Source organism: Tribolium madens, unplaced genomic scaffold (assembly GCF_015345945.1).
Source record: "Tribolium madens isolate multiple individuals breed KSU strain unplaced genomic scaffold, Tmad_KSU_1.1 Scaffold_91;HRSCAF=231;Tcas5.2_LG7, whole genome shotgun sequence".
NCBI lineage: Eukaryota > Metazoa > Arthropoda > Insecta > Coleoptera > Tenebrionidae > Tribolium > Tribolium madens.
Window position 1 is genome coordinate 2,095,617 of NW_025401063.1, and position 11,950 is coordinate 2,107,566.

At 34.9% G+C, this 11,950-nt stretch overlaps 3 protein-coding genes across 5 annotated transcripts in view; 2 read left to right on the forward strand and 1 right to left on the reverse strand.

Moving 5' to 3' along the window:
• Positions 1-5,063, forward strand: part of LOC123011571 (mannosylglucosyl-3-phosphoglycerate phosphatase) — a 14,010-nt gene extending 8,947 nt beyond the window's left edge. Inside the window, exons 7-10 of one of the 2 annotated variants that reach the window (XM_044409073.1) lie at positions 187-437; positions 494-621; positions 4,093-4,300; positions 4,347-5,063. In XM_044409073.1, the coding sequence (XP_044265008.1) occupies positions 187-437; positions 494-621; positions 4,093-4,300; positions 4,347-4,433 (674 nt within the window). In that variant the 3' untranslated portion in view covers positions 4,434-5,063. Of the gene's footprint in view, positions 1-186; positions 438-493; positions 622-679; positions 735-4,092; positions 4,301-4,346 lie in introns of those variants that run through there. The other variant, XM_044409074.1, reaches the window with a different exon arrangement.
• Positions 5,033-5,976, reverse strand: LOC123011576 (protein SYS1 homolog). Its single transcript, XM_044409079.1, has 3 exons — positions 5,509-5,976; positions 5,392-5,459; positions 5,033-5,345 (listed from the first exon to the last, which is right to left on the reverse strand). The coding sequence occupies exons 1-3, from the start codon at positions 5,677-5,679 to the stop codon at positions 5,105-5,107; spliced, it is 480 nt and encodes a 159-aa protein (XP_044265014.1). The 5' UTR covers positions 5,680-5,976; the 3' UTR covers positions 5,033-5,104.
• A 1,106-nt stretch (positions 5,977-7,082) lies between these two features.
• Positions 7,083-11,934, forward strand: LOC123011569 (zinc finger protein 93). Of its 2 annotated transcripts, XM_044409072.1 has the most exons (4): positions 7,083-7,244; positions 7,344-8,655; positions 11,282-11,614; positions 11,666-11,934. In XM_044409072.1, exons 1-4 carry the CDS (start codon positions 7,165-7,167, stop codon positions 11,828-11,830), a joined length of 1,890 nt encoding a protein of 629 aa, XP_044265007.1. In that variant the 5' UTR covers positions 7,083-7,164; the 3' UTR covers positions 11,831-11,934. The 2 variants fall into 2 exon arrangements, with proteins under 2 accessions (XP_044265007.1, XP_044265006.1); XM_044409071.1 differs by having other exon boundaries at positions 7,083-8,655.
• The last annotated feature ends 16 nt before the right edge of the window (positions 11,935-11,950 follow it).

Genomic DNA, 11,950 nt, shown 5'->3' on the forward strand with positions numbered 1-11,950 from the left:
GTGGAAAAACTCAAAAACTCATCAATTATTATTATTATTGCAATTATATGAGTATTAAAAATCTTAAAAAAAAATGTTTCAATTGAATTTAGAACTGTTTTAATAGTTTTTAAAAAACTGCAACTAAATTTCTATTATTTATTATTATTATTATTTAGTTGTAAAAAAGTTTGTTGAAATTTCCAGGAAAACAAATTCTGGACGCGCTGGAGAACGGGGTTTGCATGTACCCCAAACTGGAGGGGCGGTTTCCCCAAGTGGCGGGGGTGAGTTTCGCCTTCGACCCCACGAAGCCCCCCGGCCAACGAGTCGACCCTGCATTCGTGCGAATTGGCGACGAGTATTTGAATTTGGAGCAGAATTATCGGCTTGCAACCAAGAGTTACATGCATTCAGGGTGTGATGGTTACGTTATGCTTAAAGATGCCGAAGTTTTGGTAAAAAAAAATATTCTGTAAGAAAATAAATCAAAAAATGATGTTTTTTTGTCAAGGTGGATGAAGGGGAGTGTCCCGAGTTGGGTCTAGCGATCCAAAACCACTTCCAAGCGATTAATATGCGATTAGGGAAGACTAAAAAACACTCCAAACATCGACAATCATTAGTCACGCTTTCACGAAGGTGAGGATTTGTAGTTTTGGGTGTTGTTTTGTTATTGTTTTGGTTTTTGTTTTGATAGGTTGATTGTTTTAAAGCCGCAGTGAGGACGGATTATAATAAAAATCTCCAGAGTTTTTGTGTTTTAATTTAATTTTTCATTGCATCATCATCTGCTTTTTTCATATTTTCAGTTTGTTTTTATGAGAAAAAGATAACACTTTTTTTAACCAAGTTTGGTGACTTCGCTTGTTTAATTTACTCAACAATGAGCTAAATTAAGCAAAACTGTTTCAACAAAAGTTATTTTTGATGTAATTTGCAAAATAAATGAATTTTAGTCTTAAAAATGAACTAAATGAACTAAATCTAACGAAACAGGCCAAAATTACCTAAATTTTAATCTAATTTGATGATTTTTTGGTCTACATTGGCTAAACATTACAAAAAAACTAAGTTTCTATTTAAGAAAAATGTGCGTAAACGCTCTAAAAAAACTACCCTTTTTGACCTTATTTCGCGTTTTTTTTTTTTGTTTTTTTGAGCAAAAATTTACGAAAAAAGTGCGTTTTTGACCGAAAATCGTTCTTGATTCTTTGGAAAACTAAAAAATTACTTAATATTCGATTTTTTTTTCTTTTAAGTGATTTTCGATTTATTCTGCAAAATCTTGCTCAAAAACGAACTAAAGCATAATGATAAAAAATAACATCATTTTGTATCTAATTTAGAGAATTTTTGGTGTTTTTTTTAAGCAATAGACCTCGAAAACGTGTTTAAACGCTCAAAAAGAGTAAAAGTAGTATAATTTTTGACCTAATTTGGTGATTTTTCAACTAGTTTGAGTGAAATTTCAGAAAAAGCTGCGTTTCTCGCTAAATAAGCGCATTTAAACGTTCAAAAAATACAAAAATACTATTATGTTGTTGTTTTTTTCGGCTTTATTTGACAAAATCTTACTTAAAAACCAGCCAAATTGACCAAAATAATTTCAAGAAACATTATTTTCGGTCTAAGTTTTTATTTAAAAAAAAAGTGCTTAAACGCTCTAAAAAACACCGTTTTTGACCTTATATCGCGTTTTTTTTTGAGTAAAAATTTACGAAAAAAAGTGCGTTTTTGACCGAAAAACGTTCCTAATTCTTTGGAAAACTAAAAAATTACTTAATTTTTGATGCTTTTAAGTGATTTTCGATTTATTCTGCAAAATTTTGCTCAAAAACAAGCTAAATAAAGCAAAATGATAAAAAATAACATCATTTTGTATCTAATTTTGAGAATTTTAGGTGTTTTTTTTAAGCAATAGAGCTCGCAAACGACGTTTTTAAAACGCTCAAAAAGAGTAAAACTAGTATAATTTTTGATCTGATTTGGTGATTTTTCGACTAGTTTGAGTTAAATTTCGGAAAAAGCTGCGTTTCTCGCTAAATAAACGCATTTAAACGTTCAAAAAATACAAAAATACTATTATGTTGTTGTTTTTTTCGGCTTTATTTGACAAAATCTTACTTAAAAACCAGCCAAATTAACCAAAATAGTTTCAAGAAACATTATTTTCGGTCTAATTTAGTGGTTTTTTGATTTGTTTTTAGAAAATTTTGCAAAATAAATGAGTTTCAGTTTTAAAAACGAATCGGGCGAGATAAGGCATAATAACATAAATTTCAATTTAATTTGATGATTTTTCGATCTCTGTTGGCCAAATCTTATAAGAAAAGTTTAAGTTGTTACTTAAAAGTGAAAAAAGTGCGAATAACGCCTAATTAGCGATTTTTTTGCTTTTTTAAGCAAAAATTACATAAATGTCAATCTAATTTGATGATTTTTGGCTTACATTGGCTAAACTTTATGAGAAAACTAAGTTTTGTGCTTAAACGCTCAAAAAAAAAAGAAAAAAAACATCGTTTTTGAACTTATTTCGCGTTTTTTGTTTGTTTTTTGAGCAGAAATGATTCTTTGGAAAACTAAAAAATGACTTAATTTTTGATGCTTTTAAGTGATTTTTCATTCTGCAAAATTTTGGTCAAAAACAAACTAAATAAATCAAGAATAACATCATTTTATGAATTTTAGGTTTGTTTTGGGGAAATCTTACAAAAAAAAAGCGTTTAGACCTCAAAAAGGTATTTAAACGCTCAAAAAAAGTAAAAGTAATTTTTGACCTGATTTGGTGATTTTTCGACTAGTTTGAGTGAAATTTCTCGCTAAATAAACGCATTTAAACGTTCAAAAAAGACAAAAATAACATTATTTTGGTGATTTTTCGGGTTGTTTGACAAAATCTTACTTAAAAACCAGCTAAATTGCCCTAAATAGTTCCAACAAACATTATTTTCGATCCAATTTAGTGGTTTTTCGATTTGTTTTGAGAAAATTTTGCAAAATAAATGAGTTTCATTTCCAAAAAAGAACTGAATCGGGCGAGACAGGGCATAATAACATAAATTTCAATTCAATGTAATGATTTTTCTATTTGTATTGGGCAAATTTTATAAGAAAAAACAAAGTTGCAATCTAAAAATGAAAAAAAAGTAGGAATAACACCTGTTTTTTTATCCCCAATTAGCGATTTTTTTGCTTTTTTGAGCGTTTCTTCTGTTTATATTGGCAAAATCTTATAAGAAACGATAAATGAAGAAAAACAATAAAAAATAACGTAATTTTCTATCTGATTTAATAAGTTTTAGGTTAATTTGGGCGAAATTTTGCAAAATAAATGAATTTCAGTCTCAAAAATTAACGAAATAAGCCAAAATAAAATAATAAATGCGTTTCTTTCAGAAAACGTCCTCGATTTTTTTTAAATGTTAAAAAAATACTTCATTTTCGATACATTTAGGTGTCTTTCGGCTTATTTTAGCAAAATCTTGCTAAGAAACGAGCCAAATACAAAATAATTAAAAATAACATTGTTTTCTATCTATGTACTTTGGTGACTTTTAGGTTTGTTTCGAGAAAATTTTGCAAAATAAATATGTTTCATCCTCAAAAACCAACTGAATCGAACGAAATAAGGCAAATTCTATTTTTGTTTTTTGCCCTATTTTGTCAAAATTTCGATAAAAATTACTTAATTATTAAAAAAAACTCTAAAAAGATTCACGTAACACTATTTTCAATCAAATTTAGTGATTTTGACGAAATCTCTTGAAAAAAAACGACTTTTGGGCTCAAAAACGAGTTTGAATGCTCGAAAAAGGTAAAAATGACATAATTTTTGACGTAATTTGGTGATTTTTGATTGAAAAACGTACTAAAACGCACAAAAACTCAGTTGTCTATTTTTATATCTTACATTAAATAATTTATATTACATGAAACTGCAGTGACAATTTAATTCATTTCCTTTAAGAGATAATTCAAAGGTGTGATTAGCCAATCTGACCAATCAAAAGCGTTAAAATCATCCCACGGCATGTCACACTTGAATCCGATTGGTGGTGGCCACCAAGTGGGCGTTTCCAAGCCCACGTGACCTTATTTTTGACATTTCAGACATAGCTTGGTGAAAATGCTCGACGGGAGTGAACTAGACGGCCCTCCCCCCCTTCGCCGAGCCAGCACTGTGGAGGTGACCACCAGCCCCCCTGGCCACCACAGCGCCCGCCTCACCCGTCGGGCGTCATTGGACGACCTTGAACAGGAATCGTGTCAATTAACTCCGAAAATCGACCATCGAATCGTCGTCATAACAAACGAGGAGGTGATTTAGTCAACAACACTGATTTTTGACTAATTGTAATTTGCAGAAACGCCAGGAATTGATCCTTCAGAGACAGAGAATCGAACAGGACTCGATCATCGAAGAAGTCGACGAATATTCACCGCAGAATTAGTTTTTTTCTAGGGTTTGTTTAGAGTAGACTCGGGTAATGCCTTCAAAGAACACCACTTCAAAGCATTCCACAACGAGTTGGTTGTGAACAATTTTTTTTTTTTCGAGTTAAATCAAAATTGTACCAAAAGGAGCAATAACTAAATTGTGATTGGCTAAACGTTTGTTTATTTGTGCCTAAAACGGTCGCAACTTTCCTCTAAACTAGTACAAATTTTGAATAGATGTGCTGTTGTGGTGGGCAACTTGATCTTGATGCCTTTATGTATATTTCTTCCTATATTAAGTGTCAGCACTGTCAGTGTTAAGCTAGTGTATATAAATGCACTTTTTTGAATATTTAACCGCCATTAAATCCGTCACGTGGTATCGGATAGCGCCATCTAGCGACACACTTTAGACCAAAACCCCACCTTAACTGTCCGATACCGAAATTCTCGTCAATTGTGCTAATGGAAGATTTACTGTGTGCTTCAGTGGTAAATTAAATGTATTAGAGTTGCGAAACAACTAGTCAGCAAAAACAAAACACCTGTTACGAAACACCTAGATTGTTACGAAATTTATTTGTGTTGATTTTTACAATTATAGGTGGCTGAATGTAGACCTGAATAAATAATTTTTTATTACACTTGGCACCCTAATTACAAATCTCCCTAGAAAATATCACAGTTACAGATCAGTTTTAGGACCGAGAGACAAAGGAATTGCTTTGAGTTCAGTTCTTAGGCACAGAAATTCCGCACTGACGCACATCAGAGTGGCGCAGGCGACGTTCAACGCCCACCAGGAGAAAGTCGTGGGGAAGCTCCCATTGTACCCCCAGCAAATCAACAAGTGGAAAAAATGCCACGTGCAACTGAAGTCCATGCACTGTTTCGTGCGCTCCACGACGTACCAGAGGGTCACAGCCCTGCAAAAAGACAACTCATGGGAGAAAAACACCCAAGGGGGCTTACCCAACCAACGCGTTGATTACGAAAGCCGTGATCACCATGCGCCCCCCAAAATCGCGCACTTGGATCTCCTGAAATTGTAAATTGACTAAAACTTGAAACAACATCGAGTTCACGTACGTGATATTCGAAAATGTGGTCCAGGGAGCGCGTGTCCCCCACCAGGACCCCCAGAACTGTCAAAATGAGCCCCAAAGACACGTAGATGATGCACTGCACTGAGATTATCTGCGCGATTAGCAACCAAGGGTCCCATTGGGTGTAACGAAACGAACCACTCAGTTTCTTCATCACTTCACTTGTTTGTATTTAACGGAAGAAAAACTTTCACATAGTTAAGTTTGAGGTTATGTCGCACTTTTCTCCAAGAATGATCCAACGTTGCGTAAGACTTGAGTCAGGTGAAATATTGTAAAAAACGCAATTTTCGGTGAATTGGCACAGCGGGAACGGGTCTAAAAGCAAACATTTGGGTTTAAACTAATATTTTTGTTCGGTTGTGACACTAGTGGGATGACTTGGAATCACGGTTGCCAACTTATGATTGGTGCCACTGTTTGGTTTTTTGGCCAAAAATAATTGTGGATGAATATTAATCTTTGTTTTGTTTCTGATTATTTGAAGGTTTTGCATATTTTGCAAAATAAAATCTTTTGTCAAAAATGAGTTCCTCATGCACATGCACTTCCGTTTCCGGTTTTGCGATTTTGGGCCAAAAGGGTCTTTTTGGTGTAACACATTGTAAAAAATTAAATCCTTTAAACAGATTTGTGTTTTCGTTCCATTTTGGTCGGTTTCAAGTCGAACAAGAGCGGTGACTTAAAAAAAATCAACAAAAACGTTATTCTTGTAAAAACTCTTCCAAGCAGCGCCGTTTAGTGCTATACTATAAAAAAAGCAATTTTTGGTAAATTAACTCAACGGGAACGGCTGTAAGAGCAAATATTTGAGTTTCAACAAATATTTTCCTATGGTGGCACTAGTGACACGGTCGCCAACCTGTGATTGGTACCACTGTTTGTACTTTTTTGGGTCCAAAATAATTAAACGGTTTTGTGACTGTCTGTACATTATTACATTTTGCGAAATAAAACGTTTTGAATCAAAAATGAGTTTTTCAACAGATATTGAGGTTATGAGGCAATTTTCTCAATAATTATCCCACGTTGTGAAAAACTGGGGTCAGGTGAAATAATATTGGAAAAAACGCAATTTTTGGTGAACGGACTCAGCGAGAACAGTTCTAAAAGCAAACATTTAGGTTTAAAAAAAAAAATTCACTGTGACACTAGTGAGACGAGTTGGAATCACGGCTGCCAACCTGTAATCTGTAATTGGTGCTACTGCTTGTATTTTTGGGCCAAAAATAATTAAATTGTCTTGTGAATGAATATCAATCTTGTTTCTTTATAATTATTTGAGGTGTTTTTGTATTTTTTGCAAAATAAAACGTTTTGTATCAAAATTTAGTTTTTCATACACATACACTTCCGTTTCCGGTATCGCGATTTTGGTCCCCAAGGGCCATTTATGGTGTAAATAACACGTCATAAAAAAATCTGAATTTTTTACGCATAACACATTTGTGTTTTTGTGTCATTTTGGACAATTTTTGTATGAAAAAGACGCGGTTTTGACTCATCAGTCCATGATTGGAAAATTCGCACTTTCAATTGTTTCAAAAAAATCAACAAGAGCGTCATTTTCGCAAAAACCCCTTTTAGCAGGGCTGTTTTGATAACCGAAGCAAAAAGTCTCAATCAAGTAGTTGAAATAATGAATAGCGCAGACGAGCGGATAATTTCCGTAATAAATACGCATTTCATAAGCGACTCTGGGAAAATCTCCTCAATGAGGTATGAAACCGATTTCGCCACCCACCAAGTGCTAAGCAAGGGCCCCTTTTACCCCCTCAAAACCGTAAGTTTAACACTCAGCGATGAGGTGAATTTTAGTGAGTGTCGAATTTTTAACGAAGACCCCGGAACGGTGCGCTTGTACAAAGCGGAGGACCCCCAAATCGTGCTAAAACGCAGACAAAAGCTCAACATCCCCAGCATGATCAGGTGCCAGAACTGCGAGACCAACTACCCCACGAAATACCAGTACCAGAGACACCAATGCGAGTTCAACGCCGAAAAAGTGGTCCTGAAGCCCAACGCCGACTTCATCGACATAGAAAAGGGGAAACGCATCAAGTACGACTGCCCCACGTGTGGCAAACAGTTCGTGAGCAAGAACAACTTGGAGCGCCACCAGACCAGCCACGAGAGCTCCAAAGACAACACCTGCGAGCACTGCAAGAAGCAATTCGTGAGCGAAAACCGCCTCAGAATCCACAAGGAGAACCACTGCAAGAAGGCCGGGGACATCTCCAAGTTCTACCGGAGCGATGTGACCGTCTGGAAGTGCAAAAAGTGCCACGAGGTGTTCTCCTCGAGCACCACGGCGGGGTACCACGTCGAGGACTGCGCCGAACTGATCGACAGCTGCGACATCAAGAAGGAGCCGCTGAACGAGAACAAAACCGAGACTAAAACCATCGAAAAAATCTCAACCGAGATTCTACTCCAGTGTGAATTCTGCAACCGCACTTATGCCGATAAACAAATCCTCCTCAAGCACCAAAAAACCCACAAAACCGACAAAAACTACGAATGTGTGGTGTGTAAAGACGTTTTTGATTCGTACATAACCGCATCGCAACACTGGCTCAAAAAATGCTCAGAGAAAGCAAACCTCTTCTATTTACCCAAACTCACCTATTGCGAGTTTTGCGACCGCACATTCAAATCGCATGAAATTCTCTATACGCACAAGATCAAAAAGAAGCATTACACCCCCAAAATCCATGATAATACACCGGAAAAATCGACCCAAGTCAAGGATATAAAAAACGAGGATGTTATAGATAAACTGATCGAGGATGTGCTTATAGCACTCGAAATTCCCATCAATAAGCGCAAGAAAATCGACAGTGAGAATAAGGAAAATCTCGCGACTGACGAGACCATCACTGTGAAATCGGAGCCCTTGAGTCAGAACGAACCCTTGGAGGAGAATGTAGCACCTGAGAAAAAAAAGAGGGGGCGCAAACGCAAGTTTCCGAAACAGACTCCAAAGGCGAAGAAGCCTTGTGTGGCCTTGGATGAGGGTTTTAAATACCAGTGTGAACGTTGCACTGAAGTGTGGAATACCATAACCGAGTTGGAAACTCATCGCGAGAAGGAGCATGCGGCTAACTTCAACTGCGACGAGTGTGGACAGGTTTGCAAACTTGCTTTTCTAACACAAAATTAGTCTTGTTATAGTTATTTAATAAGCTAGTGTGTTAATGAAGGCGATTAGTAATCGGGACTGTTTAAAGCACGAACGAGCGAAGCGAGTGAGTGCCTTAATAGTTGAGATTGTTAATCGCCCATTAATCAACATTTTTTCGTTGATCGCAAACTCTTATTCTGAAATCGAAACCAAATCAAAAAATCATGTACATTGTATATGTATAGTATATGTGTATTGTACATTCAGATAAGATAATGAGCCTGACGATCCAGCGATGCAACCCAAAAAACAAACTTCATCTACGCCTTTGATCCAATTTAAATTGGGATTTGCAAGTTAATCCAAGTTATCATATTATGTCAGTCTAACATCAGCGCAGAGAACAATCATTAGTGCCATTCAGTTCTCGCGGAATGATAGAGAAATTAGAGAAGTCTTTTCAAAATGTATGAACGAATGAAACATTAAAGATAGGCAAACAGTTTTTTTTTATAAATCACAAATTGCTTGTCAAAGCATTGTCAAAGTAGCATAAGATAACTTGAATTGCAAATGCAAATCGTAATTAAAATTAGATCAAGACGTAAATGAAGTTTGTTTTTCGAGAAATCACACTGTATACATGCACACTGTGTAATGTTAAAGTCATTGTCACCGTTTTTTTGTTTTTGTGCATATATGTCTGGTTGCCCATATAAAAAAGTATATTAATGGCGTCCACAAATACATCCTTTTTTAGACAAAACCATTCATTAATATTGACATTAACAAACGGTCAACGAAAAAGTAATTAATTACAATTACTTGAAAAAGTAAGTAAGTAATTACTTGCTCTTCAATTGTAATTCATTTCTAATTCAATTATTCATTTTGTTACAACTACATTCTCAAATTAAAAGTACTTTTAATATTTCCAATATGTGGAAAATTTAAATCCGATTGCAAACTTGTAGGCAGGTCAGGTGAATTCCTATTTCGAGAAAAAAAAATGCTTTCAAAAGTAAATTGGAAAAGGGCTGTCTTTAAAACACTCTAATCATATACAGGCTGTATCAGAAATACGTGTGTTAATTTTAACACGTGAAAGAACTCACCAAATAAAACAACTTTCTTATATGACATTTTGCAAAATTCTAATTAATTGTGTTTATTGTTTTTCCTACGACCATATACGGAACTAGATAAACCTGTGCGATTTGTTTTCGCACTGTGTGTTAGAAATCTAACGCACAATTCACACTCGATTGTTTTGTATTTTTTCATTCAACGTATTTTTTTTGTATCCATTATAAAAAATAAATCGTTATGAAAAAAAAAGGCTAACGCCTCGTGCGCAACTTTCCCGCTTGTGCGTTACTTATCACTTTTCGTGCTCGTTATGTAATATACTATTCCTCCATACTTTTATGTAAAGCCGTTTAATGTTAATAAATAATCACAACAATGCAGTTCTTTTAATACGTTTTTATCACAACGAAAATATTTCGGAATTTTTAATTTGATACCTATAGGCGCGTATACGTTTTGATATGTTATCTTCTCCAAATTTTAAATGAAATTAGAATGCTTTTATTGAAAAATTACAAATAGAAAAAATGTATTATTTATCGAGATGTATTACATGTTAAAATTAACACACGTATTTCTGATACACTCTGTATACACAACATATACAACATTTACCCTCTCAGAAGCCTTTAATCGTCCAAATTTTGATTATATGGAATTTAGAATAATTATTCTAAAGCTTCATATAGTAATCTCAGCGAAAATGTTTAACATATAGAATGAATTTTAGCTTATTTGAATTTATCCAATAATTATTACCATCTGTAAAAAAACTTTCTTACATTATTCAAGATTTTCAAAAAAAAAAATCTACAGGGTGACTGTAAATAATTGTGATTTATTACCTCAAGTTGGTGTCAAAGTTAGGTTTGGCAAGCTTATTGACTTTCAAATCCAAACTTAGAACTTTTACAGACAACTGTCATTTATTTGCTTTAGTCGTCATCTGAAATATTCTAGTAGAACAAATTAGAAGGATTAGCAATAATTCAGTGTCGCCAATAGATTTTTTGTCATAAGCATTAGTCACGCAGTATTAGGTTGTACCTGAGGAAACGTTTAGTTTCGGTGGTCAAATATTGATATCTAGACGAAACAAAAATTTTAAAATATTTATACTGGCGGTTTGTGTTCTACCTATATTAGTAAGTAATATAAGTATAAGTTAGATTATTAGTTAAGAGTTGTAAATATAATAGTATATTATTCAATGTGTGTATAATGTAGGCCATATATTACTCGTACGATAATAAGCGTACGAAGTAAGTGTAATGTAGTGGCTCATTGTGCACGAAATAAATACTATATGTATATACTATTATGATAGAAATGATAAAATCAATGTTTGATTGTCAAAACAACAGGTACCTATTATTGTTTTATTATTGTTTTAAAACTCTTTCCAACTTCCTACCTGATCCTATATGCAAAAAGTAGATGTAATTAATTATGTGAAATTAATCAAAGAATGTAATTGTAATTAATAACAGTTACATATTGCGAAAAATTTAACATCACTGCACGGAACTAACACTTTTTTAAGGTTTTGCACAGTGCTCGAGCCCTCTTGATCCACAGCCGGGCCCACAAGAGCCTGAAACCGTATGTTTGCGACACTTGCGGTCGCAGCTACTCGCAGACGTCGCACTTGTGGCAACATATGCGTTTCCACCAAGGGATTAAGCCGTTTGCGTGTCCACACGAAGGGTGCGAAGCGAGGTACACGATCCGACCGGATTTGAAGGACCATATCCGCAAGGTGCATACAAGAGAGAGACCCTTCAAATGCAGTGTTTGTGGGAAGTGCTTCTTAACCGGTTCGGTTTACTACCAGCATCGACTTATACATACAGAGGATCGACGATATGGATGCGATGTAGAGGAGTGAAAAAATTGAAACAGTGGAATAATATACATTGATTTTCAGATGTGCGAAAAGCGGTTCTTTAGAGCTGACGCTTTGAATAACCATAAAAGAATTCATACGAATGAAAGACCGTATCCGTGTTTCGTATGTGGAAGGTTGTTTAGACAGAAAGGGGACAGGAATAAGCATTTCAGGACGCAGCATCCCGACGCCATTTTGAATTGACTGTAGGCTTAAGAGTTACAAGTAAAAATGTTTGCTTTGTTTATTGTTGCATGTGTTACTAGTTTGGAGTTTTTTTCTAATAAATATAATGTCATTAGTTCCAACCTGCGCATGATGACA